Below are 20,475 nucleotides of genomic sequence, written 5' to 3'. Positions count from 1 at the left end.
TTTTATAAACATTTTTATTAGAAATAAATAAATAAAAATCATATTCCGAAAAACTTGGCAAAATGGTGGTTTCTACAAATTTACTAGCTCGTCTATAAAAACTATAATTTTAGTAAATAAATAAATTGATTTCATTTTTTATTTTGCTCTTATAAAGGCTTAAGAATCATGGTAGTTTCAACTTAACGCAAGAGTGAAAACTTACTCCTATAGCTTGGCATCTTCGTAAAACCTAGGGATATTATAATGCATATATGATGAGAAGATAAGAGAACCAAAAAACAATATAGAGTTATGAGAATCGCTAATTAAATATATAGTTTATTTAAGCATCAAGAACGTACGCTTTGATTCCACGATTGGTAGATAAAAAATGTGGCTATGTATGAGGACATAGGAGTGCATGTCAAGACTCCATTTTGTTCATTATAAACATATACTAATTTCAATCTATAAATATTCATCTCATATTTATTTAAAATTTATTCTACTTTTAACTTTTTATGGCATTCATATACATTATTTAATGTAAAAAGTAGTAACGGAACTATGTTGGGAATTTGAAGTGTTTCCGAACCCTCTGATTTTTTTTATAGGTTAAATATTAACGCAATATTTTGGATAATATTTCTCATTTTAATATTAATAAGTGAGTAAATTATAGATGCATTTAACTAATATATATATATATATATATATATATATATATATATATATATATATATATATATATATATATAAAAGATTGTGATAAAAATAAATTTTGGAGGTTTAATAAATTAATGATGAATAATTATAAATCTATTTAATAATAAATTAAACAAAAAGACATAGGAGATTATATTATATATAAGATGAAAAAAATAAGGATTCTATAAACTTTAATTATTAAATTATTGTTATTAGATTTTATTTAACAGCTAATAGTCTATCTTATCTTTTTGTCTTACATTTTAAAATACGAGATGTGAGGACCAGTAAACTTTTACATTGTGTTCTTACATTATTTATATAGTAAGCTAATTTGTTGTTCAAATTTGGATCTTGATAGATACAAAAATTATTCAGAATTTATTATATTTGTTAGAAACAAATTTTACCAAATATGAAATGATACAATTAAAGATGCAATTAGAGCATCTTTTTTATATGTTTAACAACTTTTTAATTTTAGACAATTATGTCATTGGTTGTCAAATACTAGAAAAACACAAATTTATCTTCTTGAAAATACTTTTATTTTCGTTGTTTAATTTCTTTCTACTACATTCACGGTAGAACAATCTTTTTCATCTAAAGAATATGTTTTGCTGGAATATGATTTTTTAACTAATTGTTGAAATGTTTAACATAAATTTAATTATGAAATATTTATGTGATGCATTAACAAAAAATAATAAATACATAGAGCAAGATAACATAACATGAAGTGTAAAATGGAGATATTAAAAAGTTTAAAAAATAATTCTGATATATTATTTCAAAAAAAAGTGTATCATATAATATATTAACACTTCGACATGTGTGTTAATTTTAGCTTAAAACAATGCCTAAATGACTCGGAATTTTATTAAGTAGATAAACTCGTAGCAAGGCAATGCAATGAAACTATATATGACAAAGAAATGGAAGGATGAGAAAAAGTACATACTTTATAAAACAAAAACTAAAAACCAGGGAAAAACAACATGTTTATAGAGTAAGTATTTTACAAGGCTACTAAAATTCAAACTTCTTTTAATCATATTTTTAAAATTCAAACTTTAAACTCACTAACAACAAAATGTTTGCTACATAGGTTTTTCAAAGCCAAAAAGGCCGCATACGTTCTCTAATTTAAAAAGTCTTTCTCCAAATTTGTCATAGGTTTCTGTCTAACGTTAATTTGATGAGTACAGATGAAAACAATGTTTTCTTACTTTGTGAAAATGTTCCAATACATGACAAAAACTTAAATGAGGAATTATATAGATGGTGCATGCATGGTGAAGCCAGGTATATATATATATATATATATATATATGTGTGTGTGTGTGTGTGTGTGAAAATGAAGTTGCAGAGTATGTATGGTTGTTGAAATAGCAAAGTAAAGGATTGCATGCCATGGAAGGTGAATAATGAGAGTATTATATAAATTATTGGAAGAGTAGGAAAAGAAGAGTTGGGAAAGAAAGGATAGAGAATAGGGAAATTAAGAAAAAGAAAGTGTAAAGCTAAGTAGCTGGAAATGAGGGAAATGCTGTTAAAGTGAGGGACAAGAAGACAAGGCCTGGGCTTGAAATGCACGCATGTTTTTCCTACTAACCCTAAACCCTCTCTATCTCAGACACGACAACCTCTTTTCCTTTCTTTCGACTCACCATTTCTTTTCACTAACACAATGTTTCCTTCCCTTTTTCTTTATTGCGTGCCTTTTCTTATTGCCATTCTTTTCTGTGACCTTTATCAATCTTTGTGTACACATTATACAACCTCTGTCTTTTTGCAACGAACCACCTAAAGCGCCTACTCACTCTTCCAATCTCCACCTCTTCCTTTTAAATTCTTCTTCCCAACTGCTTCTAAAATTACTCTTGCATCTCTCATTCTTTTATATAATTCTTACACTGCGCACATTCACCACAGCATAAACTGCTTCCACAATCAACAACCATCACGATTCTTTATAATCACAGTTCATTATGAGTTATAACGACACTTACACAATTAAGGACACCCCATTAAAAAATACTTAGAACTTCAATCGAAAAGTTTAATATGTTTTTGGAACTAAGTAATTTAACCTAATATTCATGGAAAATTGACATTTTGTAGTTTATTAGGGTTTGGTTGAATAATTTAGACCTAGTTTGAAAGAATTCAAAACTATTAGCTTGTGAAAAACTTATTAGTTGAAGTATTTTTTTTTATTCGCAAAATGCAATATATATATATATATTGGGTATTGGTTAAATAAGGGAGTTCCTGAAATAATTGAGGTATATAAGTTGATTTGAATTCATTTGATAAACTTAAATTATTTACCCTTATATTTATTTTATTTTGTATAACTACTTATTGATATGTTCAATATTATGATTAATCACATGAGAGCTTTCAACATAAGCCTCAACTAAGAGATATTGATGAAATAATTGGTTTTTTTATCGTCACTAAAAAAAGTATATGCAGGAAGATCATAAACTGTTTCCACTAGCTTAATTAAACTGTTACCTTAATTTTTTCTTGATTGTGCAACTTGTATTATATGTATTGCAGCAAGTAGTTAGTAAATATGTATATAGATAATATACCTCTTGAAATACCTGAAAGTTTGAAGCTTGGTTAAGGTTATTACAATTTACATAGTACGTATGATCATTTTCAAAACTCATGAAAACAATAAAATGACATGAGGAATAGGAGAGGCTCATCTTGAAGCACATTTATCATAAATTCATCTGATCAAATTTGAAACCTGGCCTTTTTTTTCCTTTTAAGATAGCCATTTTATAAGTAAAGATTTTAATATACACTCCTCTTTATGACACAGAAAAGCAAAAATGAAACCAAAAAACCAGGGCTGATTATGTTAGAGAGCGTTCATTAAGGTCCCACAGAAAAGATAATGAAAGTTGATGTTAGCATCATAGAGAGGGACAGGTAGTAGGTCACTTTCAGCTACAGTGGGAGCCAGATCATACACCAGAATTCCTCCTTTTCTACACAACACTACAGTACCATGCATAATATTAAGTAGTCAGAAAGAAGATATGCCTCTACAACACTAAATTAGCATTAACATTATTCTCATTAGTCAGTTCACAATGTTTAAAATATAACCACCCTCAACATGCTTATTACCAAGAACCTATATTAATAATTTGTTCTCTCCTATGAGAATCTAGCTTGCAAATTATCTCCCTCTATAAATGTAACCCTCAGTTTCTATGCATCTCACCACTTATCACAAATAAACCAGATAGTTGCACATATATTTAGAGCAATAATATCCCATATATTTCATCTAATCATGGCTGCAACTCAGGCTAATGATCCTAGAAGCATAGTTTCTATTTCAAAGGTTGTGTCTGTGAATCCAAAACTCGTGCAACCTCAGAGGGTTTTGCCTCTTTCAAATTTGGACAGGCAGTGTCCACACCTCATGCACTTGGTGTTCTTCTACAATAACCTGCCTCACCAGAGGTTGAAGGACTTGTCCCTCAATTCAGTGTTCTGCAGCTTGAAATCTGGCTTGGAAGATACCTTGGCTCTGTGGTATCCTGCTGCAGGTAGGCTTTGGCCGAATCAAAGTGATAGCAAGCTCAACCTGTGGTGCAACAACCATGGTGCAGTTCTTGCAGAGGCTGAAACCTCTGCTAAAATCTCACAACTTGGAAACCTCTCTGAGTACAATGAATTCTTTGAGAAGCTGGTTTATAAGCCAGCTTTTGATGGGAATTTCTCAAATATGCCGCTGATTGTTGCTCAGGTAAGAAAAATCTACATATAGAATATAATTTCTGATTGCTGACAAAGGTTAAAATACTGGAAGTTGAATAAGTAAATGTAAAATTTATATATAAGACACAAAATAAAATTTACCTGCTTAGGGTTTTGTGTATTTTGTTTCGTCCATGCTAATTACCCAATTGATTTCTGGCTTTTTCTAAATTTATACCACTCCATTAGGTCCCTCAGAATTTCTCTCCTCCCCATAAATAGTTATAAAGAAATGTTTGGAATCATTTTCCCATTATGTGAAGTATGGCAGAAGCTAGGGTTTGTCCTTGTCGTTATAAGAAAACAAGGGACATGTTCCCTTCACACTGGACAATAAGAGGGATCGTATGATCTTCTTGTTCCTATAACTTATTTGCTTATAACTTTGTTAATTCTTATCTTTCTTATTATTTTTAATACAGCACAGCGTCTGCAAAATTTATAAACTAGAAAGAAGAAATAGAAACATCTTTCTTTTGTGCCCTAAGTATCATAATTATGCAGCCAAATCCCACATCACCACTCAAGTAGTATACTTATCTCATGTTCTGATATCTATCACATGTGATCAGGATTCCATAGTCATATATATTTGTGTATATTCATCACATGTTGTCATGATTTATTTGTCTGATCTACGAAAAGACAATATCTAAGTAGATTTTAGTCCTTCAAGAAATTAATCTAGATTAATTTCTGATTTTACATTACATATCATCTGGCTTTATACATATTCCATTTCTCTCCATTCTTTTTATATACTGGTGTATATGATCATTCCTCAGATCTTCCGAGAAAAAAATAGGAAATTGATTAATGAGAAACTTGCACAACACTGCATGATAAATACAGGTCACTAAATTTGGTTGTGGAGGGTATTCAATTGGTATTGGAACAAGCCACTCTTTGTTCGATGGGCCAGCAACCTATGAATTCTTGCGTGCATGGGCTTCAAATTCGGAAATTGTGAAAGGAAGAAGCAGATCTGATGAGGTTCCAAAGCCAGTGCATGAGAGAGGCATGCTTCTGAGCGGTACTCTTGAAGCAGCAAGAGAGACTGGAAATTTTCCTTCAGACACAAGTTCAAATTCTAAAGAAGAAAGGGCCATGGCAGTAGATCACTTATATAATCTTATAATGCAAACAGCTTGTGCACAAAAGGGTTTTCCTCTGCAAATTGGAACAGCCTCGAATTCAAAGAAGTGTGTTCTTAAAACGTATCATGTTTCAGGTGCAATGACAGAAAACTTGAAAAGGAAACACTTCCCCATGCAAAGAGGTTCATTTCCTTTCTCAACCTTTGAGGTTCTTGCAGCTCACCTTTGGAAGGTAAGTTAATATCTCAATTTTCTCTTTTTCCTTGTTCAGTACTTGTGTGCTTTTCTTACTTCATTATATGACAAAGATACCACAGCCTGACACACATCTTTTTCTTTGGCCCCTAACTTATGCCACCAAATATCAGAACAACTACACTAATCTGTTTAAAATATGCTTGGAATAATTTCTGTAACTTTCAATTTAAGATATGATTGAATTTTGGAGTATCACTCTTAGGGAGATGTCAAGGTTTTATAATTATACTTAATATGTGGATTTTTAATTAAAAATTGTGGGCATTAATATTTTTTTTTATTTTGTTGTCACACTAATTAAGGTGGTAAGAATTACAAAATAAATATTTAGAGGAAATCAAATAAAAAAGAATATAAATGGTGAAACTGAAGTTATAATTAAATAAAATGATGTGTTGTTAGAATAGTTAATGGCAGTTGGGTAACTGATTAATACCGAAAAATAAATATTCAAAACATCACCCAAACAAAAATTAAAATAACACTAAAATCAAAAGCATCTATATCACATGTATCAAAAAGGAATTTAAGCCGGTATTATTTAATGGTCATATTTATACTTTTATACTAAATTTCAAATAATTGAGTCCTTTCTAAACATATAAAATTTACCTGTAATTTAAATAATTGATTAATACTAAATAAAAATATGATGGAACATATTAATTAATTTTTAAGTTGTATGAAATTTGTAAACATTCTGGACTGAACTTCTGATGCAGCAACTGAATTGATAAATTTAGTACGTATAAATTATTAATTTATTTTATATAAGAAATAAATCGATGTATTTTTTATTATAAAATTATAAAAAATCATTTATATGTTTTGAATATAATTATCTTTTGTGTCAATACTTTACTTTGAAATATATGAACACTTATTTATTATGCAAGTGGTTTGTCGAAAATACAAGCAAAATATAAAAATACTAACTATTTATTTAAATAATTTAATTTTGTAAGTACTTTTGGAATAAATATTTCAATTAAAATTAACTATATCCTAATTAAACAAGTCTTAAATATGATTTTAGTTTATGTAAATATGACTCTATATAATTAGTCCTTCACGAAATATTTATTATTTTTAAAAGAAAAAATAATAAGATATGTTTTATATTTTTAGAATTACTAATTATAATATAAAATATATAATTTTTTTCATATACTTAAATTGAAAAGTTATATAAAATAAATGACATAAATATATTTTAATTTTTTGAGTTTGAGTATAGGCAAGGAGCAAAGCATTAGGGGTGAAAAAGGAAAAACAAGTATGCCTCCAATTTGCAGTGGACATAAGGAACAAGACGAGACCACCATTGCCAAAGTGTTTCAGTGGAAATGCATATGTTCTTGCATCGATCATGATGCCAATGGGAGAACTGGAAAATGCAAGCCATGAAAGCATCATTGAGAAAATAAGAGAGGCGAAGAACAAAGTGAACCACGATTACGTGAGAAGCTACGTTGAAGCATTAGAAGGAGCAGAACAAGGTTCTTCTCTTCCTCCACTTAAGGAGCTCACTCTGGTTTCTGATTGGACAAGAATGCCTTTTCACAACATTCAGTTCTTCCATGGAAAACCAACCTATGCATCCCCTCTTGCCACTCCTATCCCACAGGTCGCTTACTTCATGCAAAGCCCTACTGACAACAATGCCGTCGACGTCAGAATTGGCTTGGAAGCTGAACATATAAGTGCTTTTAATCACTGCTTTCTAACCATGGCCTCCTGAAACTTCTTTTCTCTATCTATATCTAATCATAATAATTCTGTTGCTCAGGTCTCCTAGGACAACGTTTCATGGGAGAACCTACAACACACTACTATAACTTTTTAGATCAATAAATATATTTACTTTAATCTTATTAATTATGTTATAGCCATACGGGATTTCACAATTAGTATTTCGTTTGGGAAATTTATATGCTACTTTTATTTCAATTCTTTTTTCTATTTTTTTACTTTTAATGAATAGTTCATATACTCTTTTTTTATCAACTAAACAATATTTGATATACAAGTATTTGAGGTGGTTTAACCTATATACAACCTTGTATGTATACATACCGTAACTAATAAAAAAAAATTGTTATTTAGGTTGATGATACTTAAGGCACCTTTCCATGACTAAATATTATATAGATTATTATTTATATTTGTCTTAAGTTATCGTTACAAGAAAATTTATAAGTATTGACTAATTTTTCTAACCAAAAATAATTAATCAATGTAATGATTAATTTAGATATCAATTTATAAACTAAAAATTATTAATAACTATACTAATTTCTAAATTGGTTAATATAATGAATTAGGTTTTTAAATTTGTCGATAACACTAACTGACTACCAAATGATTGGCTTTTAATTGTAACTAATTTAAATACAAATTTTTTTATAGTCGAAATCTTAATAATTAATGTTACTGGTTAGAAATCAATTCATTAAAACATTCAATTTAAAAATTATTTTTATTACCAACAATTTTTAGTTTATAAATTTTTATTTAAATGGGTCACGATTGAAAAATGTATATTGATACTCTTGCCAACTAACTACCTTTATTAAAATTAAAGATGCTATTAAATAGCACTCAGGTAACAGAATACATGAAACCGAATGTATACAAGTGGTAACGGCTGAAGAATAAAAAGTGCGTAAAAATTAGGCATTATCATGCAGTAAAATTATAAAATATTTCTTCATTTCCTCCCATAAATTGACTTACCGTGTTAGTTTATTTCAGATAAATCAATCATTCTCATCTTCATCTTGAGTTTCTGAAAAGATTGAAGTTTTAAAGCTTTGGTCATTATATCTACAACTTGTTCCTTAGTTCCACATTGCATCAACTCAATTTCTCCATCTTGCACCAGATCTCTTAAAAAATGAAAACACACTCTAATAAGCTTGCTCCTGCCATGCATTAGATTTTTTGAAAGTTTAATGGTAGAATTATTGTCACACATAATAATAAATAGTGCTAGTGTCTTGAATATAAGTTAAGTTTCCCAACACTCTTTTCATCCACATTGCTTGACAGGCACTGGCAGCAGCAGCTACAAACTCTGCATCTTTACTTGAGAGAGTAAAAATTGGTTGTTTCTTGGACATCCATGATACTGCTCCTGAACTTAGCAAGAATACATAACCAGAAGTGCTTTTAGAATCATCCTCATCTCCTGCATAATCAGAATCTGTGAAAGCAAGCATATTTTCTTCTCCTCCCTTCTTATAGAATATCCCATAACTAGTAGTCCCTTTTAAACTTTTGCTCATGGACTACCAAGAAGCTTTCACTAGTGCAGTCAAAGGCAACGACACCGATTATTTTCGCCTATAGGCAGCGGTTCTTGAACCGAGGCATATAAAAGCGAGGTAAAAAGTCTACACTTTTATGCCTCGGTTGTGAACCGAGGCAAAAAGGTGTAGGATTTCACCTCGGTTCAAAGGGAACCGAGGCAGTATGGTCTTCCTCCCATCAGGACGCCGCCAACCACCACGAGATCTCCATATTTGCACCTTCGTTCAATTTGAATTATGTTCCACTCCACACGCCGCCAACACGACCATGCGCCACCATGATCTACCATTGCAGGTTCGTCTTTCTCGCATTGGACCACGCAAAACACCACCATAGACCACCTTCGTCCTTCATGAGAATCGCCCTGCCACCCAATTTGCGAACCACCATCTTCTTCGTCCATCATCAGAAATTTACAAACTTACAAAAACACCTAGCCAAGAACCCAGTTCATCATCCTCCTCACGCAATGCTTCCATCAATCATCCAACCACCTGCAGTAAAAGCCAAAAACCACTCACACCAGCAATATCCTAGAAACCACTGTGAACCCTAATCATAGAGCTTTCCTCGCCATTGTGAACACTACAAAAACCAACTTCTTCTCCAACGCACCACCCAAAACCTCCATCCAAAGAAACCTACAAACCAGAATCACAAAATCAATTCGAAAATTCTCAATTCGCATAGCCAAATCATGATGATTCACCATCACCACTGTGAGCCAAATCGTGAGTTCCTTCATCTCCAACAACCTCCTCGTACTTCGTCCATGAAACCTGCAGAAAAAATCCTCAAATTAGACCATGGAAACCCTAATCGCGAATTCGCACCTACATAGAAAACCCCAATTTGTGTCGCCGCAAGGAAGACCAAACCTGATGCAATAGGTTTTTTATTTTTTATTTTTGGAAGGACTTCGCCGGAGACAATGGAGGCGCCTGTGGTGGACGAACTGTGGCGACGCAGCCTTTGACGCAGCGAGAGAAACGCGACAGAAAACAAAATGGAGACCACGAGAGAAAGAAGAAGAAGGAGCGACGAACGAGGGGCGAGCACGCGACGAAGGGGCGAGCACGCGACGAAGGAGCGACGAGAAGCGGCGGGGGAGGCGTGATGAGCAGGCGACAACAATGAAGGATATTCGTAGAGGAAGAGGAAAGTTCGCGTGAGAAGACAACTGTTTCGTGAATCTGGCTAAGTAAAGACCCTATTACCTTGGTTACTATACTTAACTGAGACAATAACAACTGACTACCTCGGTTTTCAGTGAGACCAATGCATAAAGCACTCGGTAAATTTCAAACTTAAAAGTATTTTAACACTACAGGCATCAGTATGCTTCGGTTGTTCATTTAACCGAGGCAATATGTCTTTTATGCATCGGTTCTTGTATAACTGAGGCATATAGTTTGGTAAAAATAACGAAACTGCCATCACATTTTGATACGCTTCGGTTTCTCTAGAACCGAAGCGTAATCTACGAGTTAAAAGAGCGATTTTTTACTAGTGTTTGAAGTTCGTCAATAGACACTGTCTCTATGTCCTTTGACTCTTCGAAAAAAACCACAAATATAGGTAAAACGTGTTGTCAATGTTCGAAGTATTTTTTCAACCACCTTTGAGTCAAACATAAGTTTTCCATTACTTCTCATTTTGTTTGCCACTACCATGACTCTAGCAAAATATTATGTGATGGTTTCTATTTCTATCATTTCAAGCACCTCAAACTCCCTTCTCAATGCATTGAGCATTGATTTCTTCACACGATCATTTCCTCTATATTTTCTTTTCAAGGAATCCCAAACAATCTGATATGTGCTCCTATCTAGAATTTGTTCAAAAATTGATATATTATGACCCTGAAAAGGTAATGCTTGACTTTGTGATCTTTAATTATGGATTTCTCCAATTGCTCCAATTGTTCACGAGACAGAACAGTACCCTCCATAGGCTCCTCAACACCATTTTTAATCAGACTTCAGAGACCCTTGGCATATAAAAGAATCTCCATCAGTTCACTCCAATAATCATAATGTTGACCATCAAAGTAAGGGATTATTTAGGAGAATTTATCATTATTTATCTTCGTAAGCTGCAACTTCTATATCAGGCCACTGGGAGCTCTAAAAGAATAAGAGATGTATATTGCTATTCTTCCCAACTGAATACCTTTATTAAAATCAAAGAGGCTATTAAATAACACTCACGTAAGAGAATACATAAAACAGAATGTATAAAGAATAAAAAATACTAAAAATTAGACATTATTACACAGTAACAGAATAAAACATCTCTTCAAACGATTAAATATAGTTTGTTCTTAAAATTAATTATTAGACGCTATTAAAATCGAAAAAAAAAACAAAAAAGAAACAAAGAATCAAATATTAAGCTTAGTGTTGATCAGTTGCCACTGTATTATCACCGTTAGCGTCAATCTAGGGATTCCAATTGATTAGTATTAACTAAATATTAAATGAAAAATGATACGAGTTTCATGGCGAGGACTGGGAAACACTATTTATCTCAAAAAAGTGTCGGCCAAGGGAACTTCATTGTTAAAAATAAAAAACCAATTGTTAAACTTTGAATAAAATATTCAAAAATTTACTTATGATTTTTTTTCTGTAAAGGGATATAAATAATTTTGTGGAAGAAAGGAATAGACAATATATTTTAGTTATATTATTTAAAGTGAGAGAAATTATCTGGTAGGATTTTTTCCTGAATATTTTTATCTTATCAAAAGTTTGTATATCTTGGTGACAATATTTAAGGTTTATCAAATCTCGTTCTTTAGTGTCTATTTTTATGTTTTTCTTATCTATAAGTAGTTTTACATGTTCAAATTTGTATTTTCCAATTATTCAAAGTGTTAGGATCAATCCTTTATAATATTATTATTTAAATCTCATATATGTTCATATTTTTTCATATAATATTATTGATATTATGAGTGATTTATAGACCTTAGTTAGGTTCAATATTCATTGAGGCTAATAATAATCCTCACCAGGAAGATGATCTCCTTTTTTTAGTATTCGAGTAGTTTGTAGACTTTGTAAATTTAGTTCACATATGACATATATGGGTTGAGATCAGAAAAATACATGGGCTAAAACACCCCTCACTAAAAAAGTTCATGAGTCTTCTTTTTTTAAAAGAATATTAATTTTGAATATAAAAAAATTCAATTAAATCGTAATTTATCATAAATCTAAGTATTTTTAATTGGTTAAAGAATTATATATTATATAATCAATAATTATATTAAACTATATATTATATATTTTATTTAAGAGTTAAATATGTTTTTAGTTTCTAAACTATTAAGCGATTTTGTTTTTAGTCTCCCTTTCAAACTTTGGTACATTTTGATCATTCTCCTTAAGGAAACCATAATTTGTCGTCTTTCCAAATCAACGACGTTAAAAAGAAGCTGAGGTGGCTAATGTCTGGCCACATGTGATGATGCTAACGTTTGCCACGTTGGTATTTTTCAATGCAAAGTCAGATTGATTTAATACCTTTGCATGCCGAGGTGAACGAGCTCGTCGATGGCCAAATCAAGAGCAAATTGATCATCCTTCTTTGCCAGCAACTTCACCTCCTGAGTAACATGAATCCCCCAACCATTCTTCAGATCTGGCGAGTACATGTGTCGAAGATCGAAGATCCTCCGAGAACTGGTTCACCGTTCGCCGCTACAGCTCGCGCGAGTCCATGTCCTCAACTCCCATCGCCTTCCGAGACGCCGTGAACAGACAGTTCCCATCGACCGAAACCTCGCCACTGTATGAGAGCTGGAAAACGACAAATCTAAGATGGGAGGACGACGGTGGAGACGATGACGAGTCCTCTACCTCCTCTGGTGGCTTCCAAAGCACGCCTTAGGCGTGGAGCTTCTAGAGGTGGCGTCGCTGCTGCTCTTCCAGACCGACGATATCTTCCCAACCGTCGGCGAAGGTCGCACCACCGACGCTAGCCGAAACGATGAGATCTACGGCTGTAATTGACTCAAATTTGGGATCCCGCCATGGAAGTGCTGCCAACGTTGGAATGGTTCGGCGACGGTGGTTGAATCACACAAAAGCTTCTCCATTGTGATAGATGAATGTGTGTGGATACAAATTTCGTCTCTTTTTTTATTTTTTGTCTGATTATTCGAAAACAAAGAATTTGGGTTTTCTTATGTCTGTGTGGGAAGAATTGGAGAAGAGAGAGAATGGAAGAGAGAGACTAGGGTTAACGGATAATATATCTATTAGTATTTAATAATACCATAATCAAGGTGATGAAGGAAGGGAGAATCATGCAAAGTGGGAAGTATGATGAACTTCTCAATGCAGGCCTGGATTTTGGTGCACTTGTGGCTGATCATGAATCCTCTATGGAGATTGCAAAGTCTAGCGATAAAGGTGGTGATGATTTGATTCAGTCTCTGAAACTGGCTCGACTCCCTTCAAAAGAAAAGGAAAAACCAAGTGAAAAGCAACCTCAAAATCGGCGTGAAGATGCAAGAAAGGAGACGGAGGGAGAAGAAGAGAGAGAAGCAGGGAAAGATTGACTCAGTGTCAAAAAAAGAGAAAATGAGGTGGCACTTCGTTAGCCAACTTAACCTATTTTTTAACGGTCTTAGTTTGGAGGACGAAAAATTATAGTTTCTTTAAGGACAAGGATCAAAGTGTACCAAAATTTGAAAGAGGGACTAAAAACAAAATATAGTTTAGGGACTAAAAACATATTTAACCCTTTATTTGATAACATATGATATAAAAATCTTGATTTAAATATAATAAAATTATAACATATTAGGTTATCTAATAAAATATAATTTTATGTGTACATAAATTATACATTAACAATGTAAAATATTCCATTAATATTTGTGTTCAAGTTATTATTTATATATAAAAATAACAACAAATAAGATTTTTTAAATATAAAATTAATTTTTAAAGTGTTGTAATAATTTATTTAAATCGAAAATTATTCTTTGACACACTTAAAACTTTTACATTCATTTGACACTGCTCTTTCTTATTTTTTACTCTCTTTTTTCTTAAAAAAGTACAAAAATTTACACTTTTATGACCATTTTATTCTTGTATTCTGTCTCAAATGAATGTATATAAAAAACACAATATAAAAAGGATTAAAATAAGATTTAAATGAGTAATATTACTATGATACACTTTTACAGTACCATTACTCATTTCAATCCTATTTCAATTCTTTTTACTTGGGTTTTTCGGGATAGGACTTAAAACAAGTCCACAATGAAAAAAAAACTAGGACTTACTTATTTTTTAGTAATGTTAGTTAGGATTTTTATTTCCGCCAATGAGATTGCTTTTTTTTAAAATAATGATACTATTTTTTTTGTTAATATAAATTAAATTATTTTAGTCAACATGATTGTTTTTTAGTTGACATTATTGGGATTATATATTGGCCAATGTAGGCTATAATTATTCTCAGTTAATGTTTGTTTTAGAGTTAACCAAATTTTTTGTTAAAATTTGCAATGATTATGGTTTTTTTTGTTGATAGTTGTATAGTGTCAAAGTATTAACTTTTTGAATTTAGTGATAACTGAAAAATTGTATCCAGAGGAGACAATTAAAATTTAATAAATTTAAACTATCTTGCCCAAGCAAAAGAATTAAAAAATGATTTAAAATGAAAAAAAAACACATTTAATATATTGAAATTTAATTTAATTTGTTGAGTCATCTATTTAAACACAAGGTAAGAAATTGTGATAGTAATTACTTAAAATTATAGAATTTCTCACTTTAAAGTAAAAATTTTAAAAATTTCGTACTATCTCATCTCTCATAGTCTGTCTTTTCGATTCATACTACTTCGATCTAAGTGTGGTATCCTGAATCAATATCAATGTATTTATGACTGAGGTTGGAACATCGATATTACATTTTAAGGATAATGAATCATTATAGCTCAACATGATTTATAGAATTGCTAACTCAATCTACATCATGGAATCACTAGGTTGACAGAGTTTAGCATATTGACTTAATAATTAACTTATAATCAATTGGAACATCATTGCCTCACCTCACCTCAACATGTACGTCATCCACCACAAAAAATGAAAAACATTGTAAAGATTGAACTAATTATTTTTAAGTTTAAATAATTAATAATTACATATTAAATTAAAATTAAAACTCAGATTAAAAGTTGAAATTTATTCAATGAGAATAAAATAGAATTGAAATACTAATCATTCTTAATTTCTAACATAGTTTATAAATCTATTTATGCAAACAATTTCATGTAGTTGTTAACTAAACAAGGACATAGTTAGCACAATATGCTAGATCATACAAACCATGATTCAACTTCAATCAATATGTTGTTGGTCTCAACATTGTTCAAGACAAAAAAGTAATTTCCAATGATTTTAGTATAAATTAAACAATGAACAGTGTCTCCATCACAACTAAGGGATTAAATATTAATACATCACACAAATCAACCTCACCTGATGCTCTGAGGAACTTCATAAGCAAAACTATTCAAGAATACTCATGTATTGCTAAAATAATAAATGAATATTAGTTCGTGGTGGCATTGTTTGCATTCATCATAAAAAGAGTGAAAAACTCCGTCTTTATTGTCACTAAAAAAAGTTATCATTGCTTATGGACCTAAAGCGTTTCTCCACAAAACTAAACATGGTCAACTCCACTTTGCACCATCCATAAACAAATCATTTCACAATATGAGAAAAGCCCTTGCTGAAAGCAATACTCTATAACTAGAGAAAAATGCCAAAATCACAAAAACTAAGAAAATAGGTAAACTCAGAAGACTTGACACGCCACAAAATTCGTCAGCAAGCATGACATGATGCTTAAATATACTGCCAAACATAGTGTCAAATGGATGTCCCGTCAGAGAGATTGTTGTCGCATAAGTATCCTTCCAATAATTTCACATTGTCTTGTTTCTGCATTACATAGTTATGTGAGATATCTGTGATTGGAGGAAAAAATCAGGTGCAAAATGCTAAAGGGTAACCAATTAAATCATTATTTCACTAATTATATAACAAGAGAATTTAGCAGGACATTGTGTTAACTATTTATCACAGGTAATGCATATATATAAATTGATAAAAAGCATGCATAAAGTTTCAAGACTTTAACAGCTTTACATAATAATAAGCTTAAACGAATAAGTTACTATTATCTTGTCTATGTTGGTATCAACCTAATCAAAAGATCTATACATGTTTTAATCAATAGGAAAACAGAGGGAAAACCTACAATAACAAACCAAAACTAGAAACAAATACAATCACCTGTTTCATCATTGAACTGACAAATTCTTCCACGGAACCAAGATTATTAGCGGCACTATTGCTTTGAGACTTGGTATGGTTCATGATGTATCCCTGTTGTTGTTTCAATGTGTTTTCTTCACTCAATCCCGTAACTCCATCAGGTTTCATCAGTAAGGGATCAAAGAAACTGAATTCTGTGTTTCTGTTGTAGATTGAGTTGAAAGAAGTGTTGCCATCAGTATCCATCAGAGAGTCCATTGAGTTACAAAAAATATTTGAAGGGAAAGTACTATCATCATTGTTGTCATCCCACCCTTGAAATGGCACCACACTATTGGTAATTTGTCCAGAATTATTTGGAATAAGAACTCCTTGTAGTGAATAATGGGATGGATTAGACAGTGAAGTAATGGATGAAGCACCACTCAGATTCCTCACTCGAAAAGTTTCACCTGCAGGGTAAGAATTTGTCCCTGATGACTGAACAGTATTTGACCAAATATCACTGCACCTACCATGATCCAGCAAAGGGAGTGAGAATTGAGAATTCTGAGAGGCTAATGAAGGTTGACCAAACAACACTCCACCCCCTTGTGTGTTTTCACTATCAGCTTTCAATACCAAAGCATTGTTTGATACGTCCAAAACAGGAGAGGCTGAGCAACCTACTGTTGATGTTGGTATCAGATCTGGGAGTTTATTTGGCACTGAAAATTTTGGTTGAACATCAATAAAAGGGGAAATGCTTTGAATCGGACTAACAGCAATACCAACACCCTTATTATGTTGAAATTGATCAAGAGCAGTGGACAATGGCACTCCCTGAATACCATTATTCTGATTGCCACCAGTTATAGCAGGTTGAAACTTGAATGGATCATGCATAGATTTGTGAAAATTTTGTGCATGACCCAACTGAAGAGTTTCATGCACATTCACACCAACAGAAGTGTTCAATCTACCAGCCATTCCACCAGGTCCAAAGGGTCTGAAAGTACTGTTATGAAACTGTTGAGAACCAGTCAATGACTGCAAATGTCCAACACCACTCAGAGAACCTATTCTCAGAAAGGATGGATCTGTAGTGCCTAATGCTGCAACCATATTAGCCTGCCGGTTCGCCGCACAGTTGATCTTTTTCAGATAAAGCCTATATTTCTGCAGCCATAGAAAGACACAGTGAGATTTCCTTTGTGAAATGGTTTATGTTCGAATAACTAAAGAAGAAAAGTTCACAAAAATGCCTGAAGGTGGCTGGCCACATTCTCCCTTGTAAGCTTTTCAACATTCATCAAGTCAAGAATCTTTTTAGGTACAGCTTCTGCAGAAAAAATGGTTAACAATATCATGAGAGTCACAATTCATAAATAGAACACTCCATGGCAAGAAGTACAACATCAGTAATGATCGAAGGCATTCATTACATTCACCCTCAGGGAGCTCATGACAGAAAGTGTTCAAAATAATGCTTAATACAATTTCCATATCTTAAGGACCTCAACATTTGATTGCTATCACCTACTCAAATAATCATAAGAAGCTTGTTAAAATAAAAATAAAGGAAAGAACAATTGATAAGAAACAGAGTAAATTGTACAAATAACTATTGAGATTGTTCAAAATACTTAACTATTGATAAGTAACGGTCCTTATAATATTCACACAACACAATGAATAACAAGAAATGGCAGTGTAATGTATTTCAAACTATTAACAGTGGAAACCAGAGAAAAGGGTATCATGTGAATTCCAAAACAAGAGGTGATAGTGTAATTTGCTCTGGGAAATGAGATAAAGACGATTTGGAGTAAGAGATAAATTCAAGAACATACTTTCAAAGCCTAATTGATTGACAGCAGAAACAAACTTGTGGTGCAGTTCTGCATTCCAAACAACTCGAGCTTTCTTATGACATGATGAGTCCTCATTGTCATGGTCATTCTCTTGGTCCTCATTATCATAGTCATCCTCATCCCTCCTCTTTCGGGAAGACTTTACATTTTGATCTGAATTTCCTGTTGCTACTGAACCTCTTTCATTGCTGTCAGTATTAGCTTTCTCTTGGTTACTGCTTCTATTCTGCTCCTTTGAACCCATCTTCCTCCTTCTGGCAACATGCTGCCAAATATTCTTTACATCCTTAAGTCTCACAGGTTTCAGAAGATAATCACAAGCTCCATGTTTAATTCCCTTCATCACCATCTTAAAATCATCATCTACCGACATCACTGATATAAAAAACATTTAACATTGTCAAATCAAACATCCAAATGAAGCTGCAACACCTTAATATCCCAAAACAATTTTCCCAGGTTTACTATACATGTGTATACCAAAGGTGCATTATGTGATGAATTGAAGAAGACCTTAAATTGTGCGATAAATCAACAATATGCACTGCTATGATCCCAAATCAAATACATTGCAACCAATTCAGTTTATGCTCTGAAAACAAGACCCAAAATACTAAAGATCTTTAGTAGTAATGAAGTAAACAGTACTTGTGTAAAGTATATACAAAGTGAATCTGCAAATTAAACCCAAATACTGAAATATCCACAAATATTAACTATCTAACTACTAATAATAATATATATACAGAGGACACAAAACTGAACTGTTTAAGATTGAAATTAAGATCATGGCTTCTTACTTATGACAGGTAGGTCCATCTCAAGCCCCACAAGCTCAAGCAACTTAAATCCATCCATGTCTGGCATTTGCACGTCGCTGATAACAAGGTCAAACCCGTTTTTGTTTCCTCTCAACAGATTCAATGCCGTTTGTGCATTTTTAGTGGCTGTTACTGCAAAATCCATAACTAAAGTAAATATAATTACAAAAAGACAAAATTTTACACTGGAGATACAAGCAGAAACAAATTCAATGGGAAAGTGTTGCATCCAATGACACCAAAACTTCACATCATTGAAACCAAATAACAACAGAAAATCAGATAATTCCATTGACAATAATTTTAAATAGCTGACATATCTGGAAGACTTAAGGTCTATCTTATGATAAGATCTGCCAAATGAAAACCCAAACAAATCAGACTAACAAACTCAATTTGAAAATTCAACTTTACAAAACAAATTACTTTAGTAATAGAACAAATAACAATGGCTAAATAAAAAAAAAGAGCAGAGAGTAGAATTCACAGACTCTTAATAATGCAATGAAAAACTATAAATAAAGCTTAAAGAAAGAGTATAAGATGCTAACCATGGTATTTGTGCTTTTGTAGCATAGTCTCCAGAATCTTGAGACAGGTTGAGTCATCGTCAACAGCAAGAACATGCAATCCTTTGTGAAACTCATTTCTGAAATCATCCATTCTATGATTCTCTACCACAGTAAATTTCTGCAAAAAGTGTCATCTGCTATAAATTAGCTTGAAACTTTAATAGATTTTTCTCTTTTGTAAATATTTGAAGCCAAAATCCCATGACAGAAAATCTATGAAACACAGTTACCCAAAAGAAAGAAAAGAAAATTTTATGAAAGTACGAGTGATGAAGGGAGAGAAAGAGAGAACAATTGAAAAGTTGATAAACATGATTGTGAAGTTGTGATGTAGTACATGAGAGTGTGTGCAACAATTGTTGAATGAGAAAGATACAGAATCTTGAACTTGGTGTGTGCACAGAGAAAGTTAATCTTACAACATGAAACATTGATCCAATTATATTATAGAAGATAGTGATGGATCTTCCTTTCTTCTTAGATACTAAAAAGAACAGATATGATCAAAATTTAGAGAAAGAATCACCTATTCAAAATTTTCAGAGAAAATTCATGCTTTCAGTACAGCCCAACCAAACAGAAACCTATGATAATTTCCTTCTACAACTTAGATCAAATTACAGATATGATCTTCCATAATTTTCATGATTTTTTATGTCTTTTTATTACCTACTAACAAATTTCCTTAATTATCTCACATACATTACATTATTTATGGCATTATCTTCTTGTCTAGAAAAAAATATTAGATCAAACTTAAAT

General features: G+C 32.2%; 3 protein-coding genes across 3 annotated transcripts; 1 reads left to right on the top strand and 2 right to left on the bottom strand.

Moving 5' to 3' along the window:
• Positions 1–3,941: 3,941 nt before the first annotated feature.
• On the top strand, positions 3,942–7,677 carry LOC108336980 (brassinosteroid-related acyltransferase 1). The gene is made up of 3 exons (XM_017573418.2): positions 3,942–4,471; positions 5,335–5,811; positions 7,075–7,677. Exons 1-3 carry the CDS (start codon positions 4,013–4,015, stop codon positions 7,576–7,578), a joined length of 1,440 nt encoding a protein of 479 aa, XP_017428907.1. The 5' UTR covers positions 3,942–4,012; the 3' UTR covers positions 7,579–7,677.
• An 8,084-nt stretch (positions 7,678–15,761) lies between these two features.
• Positions 15,762–17,600, bottom strand: LOC128197927 (uncharacterized). Its single transcript, XM_052880792.1, has 2 exons — positions 16,486–17,600; positions 15,762–16,131 (listed from the first exon to the last, which is right to left on the bottom strand). Exons 1-2 carry the CDS (start codon positions 17,569–17,571, stop codon positions 16,060–16,062), a joined length of 1,158 nt encoding a protein of 385 aa, XP_052736752.1. The 5' UTR covers positions 17,572–17,600; the 3' UTR covers positions 15,762–16,059.
• Positions 17,601–17,699: 99 nt separating this feature from the next.
• Positions 17,700–19,824, bottom strand: LOC108336977 (two-component response regulator ARR12). Its single transcript, XM_017573417.2, has 4 exons — positions 19,693–19,824; positions 19,121–19,273; positions 18,300–18,695; positions 17,700–17,788 (listed from the first exon to the last, which is right to left on the bottom strand). The coding sequence occupies exons 1-4, from the start codon at positions 19,802–19,804 to the stop codon at positions 17,700–17,702; spliced, it is 750 nt and encodes a 249-aa protein (XP_017428906.2). The 5' UTR covers positions 19,805–19,824.
• Between the last annotated feature and the right edge of the window lie 651 nt (positions 19,825–20,475).

Source organism: Vigna angularis, chromosome 7 (genome assembly GCF_016808095.1).
Source record: "Vigna angularis cultivar LongXiaoDou No.4 chromosome 7, ASM1680809v1, whole genome shotgun sequence".
NCBI classification, from domain to species: domain Eukaryota; kingdom Viridiplantae; phylum Streptophyta; class Magnoliopsida; order Fabales; family Fabaceae; genus Vigna; species Vigna angularis.
Note: the sequence above shows the minus strand (reverse complement) of the source record. Positions and strands in the feature narration are given on the sequence as shown.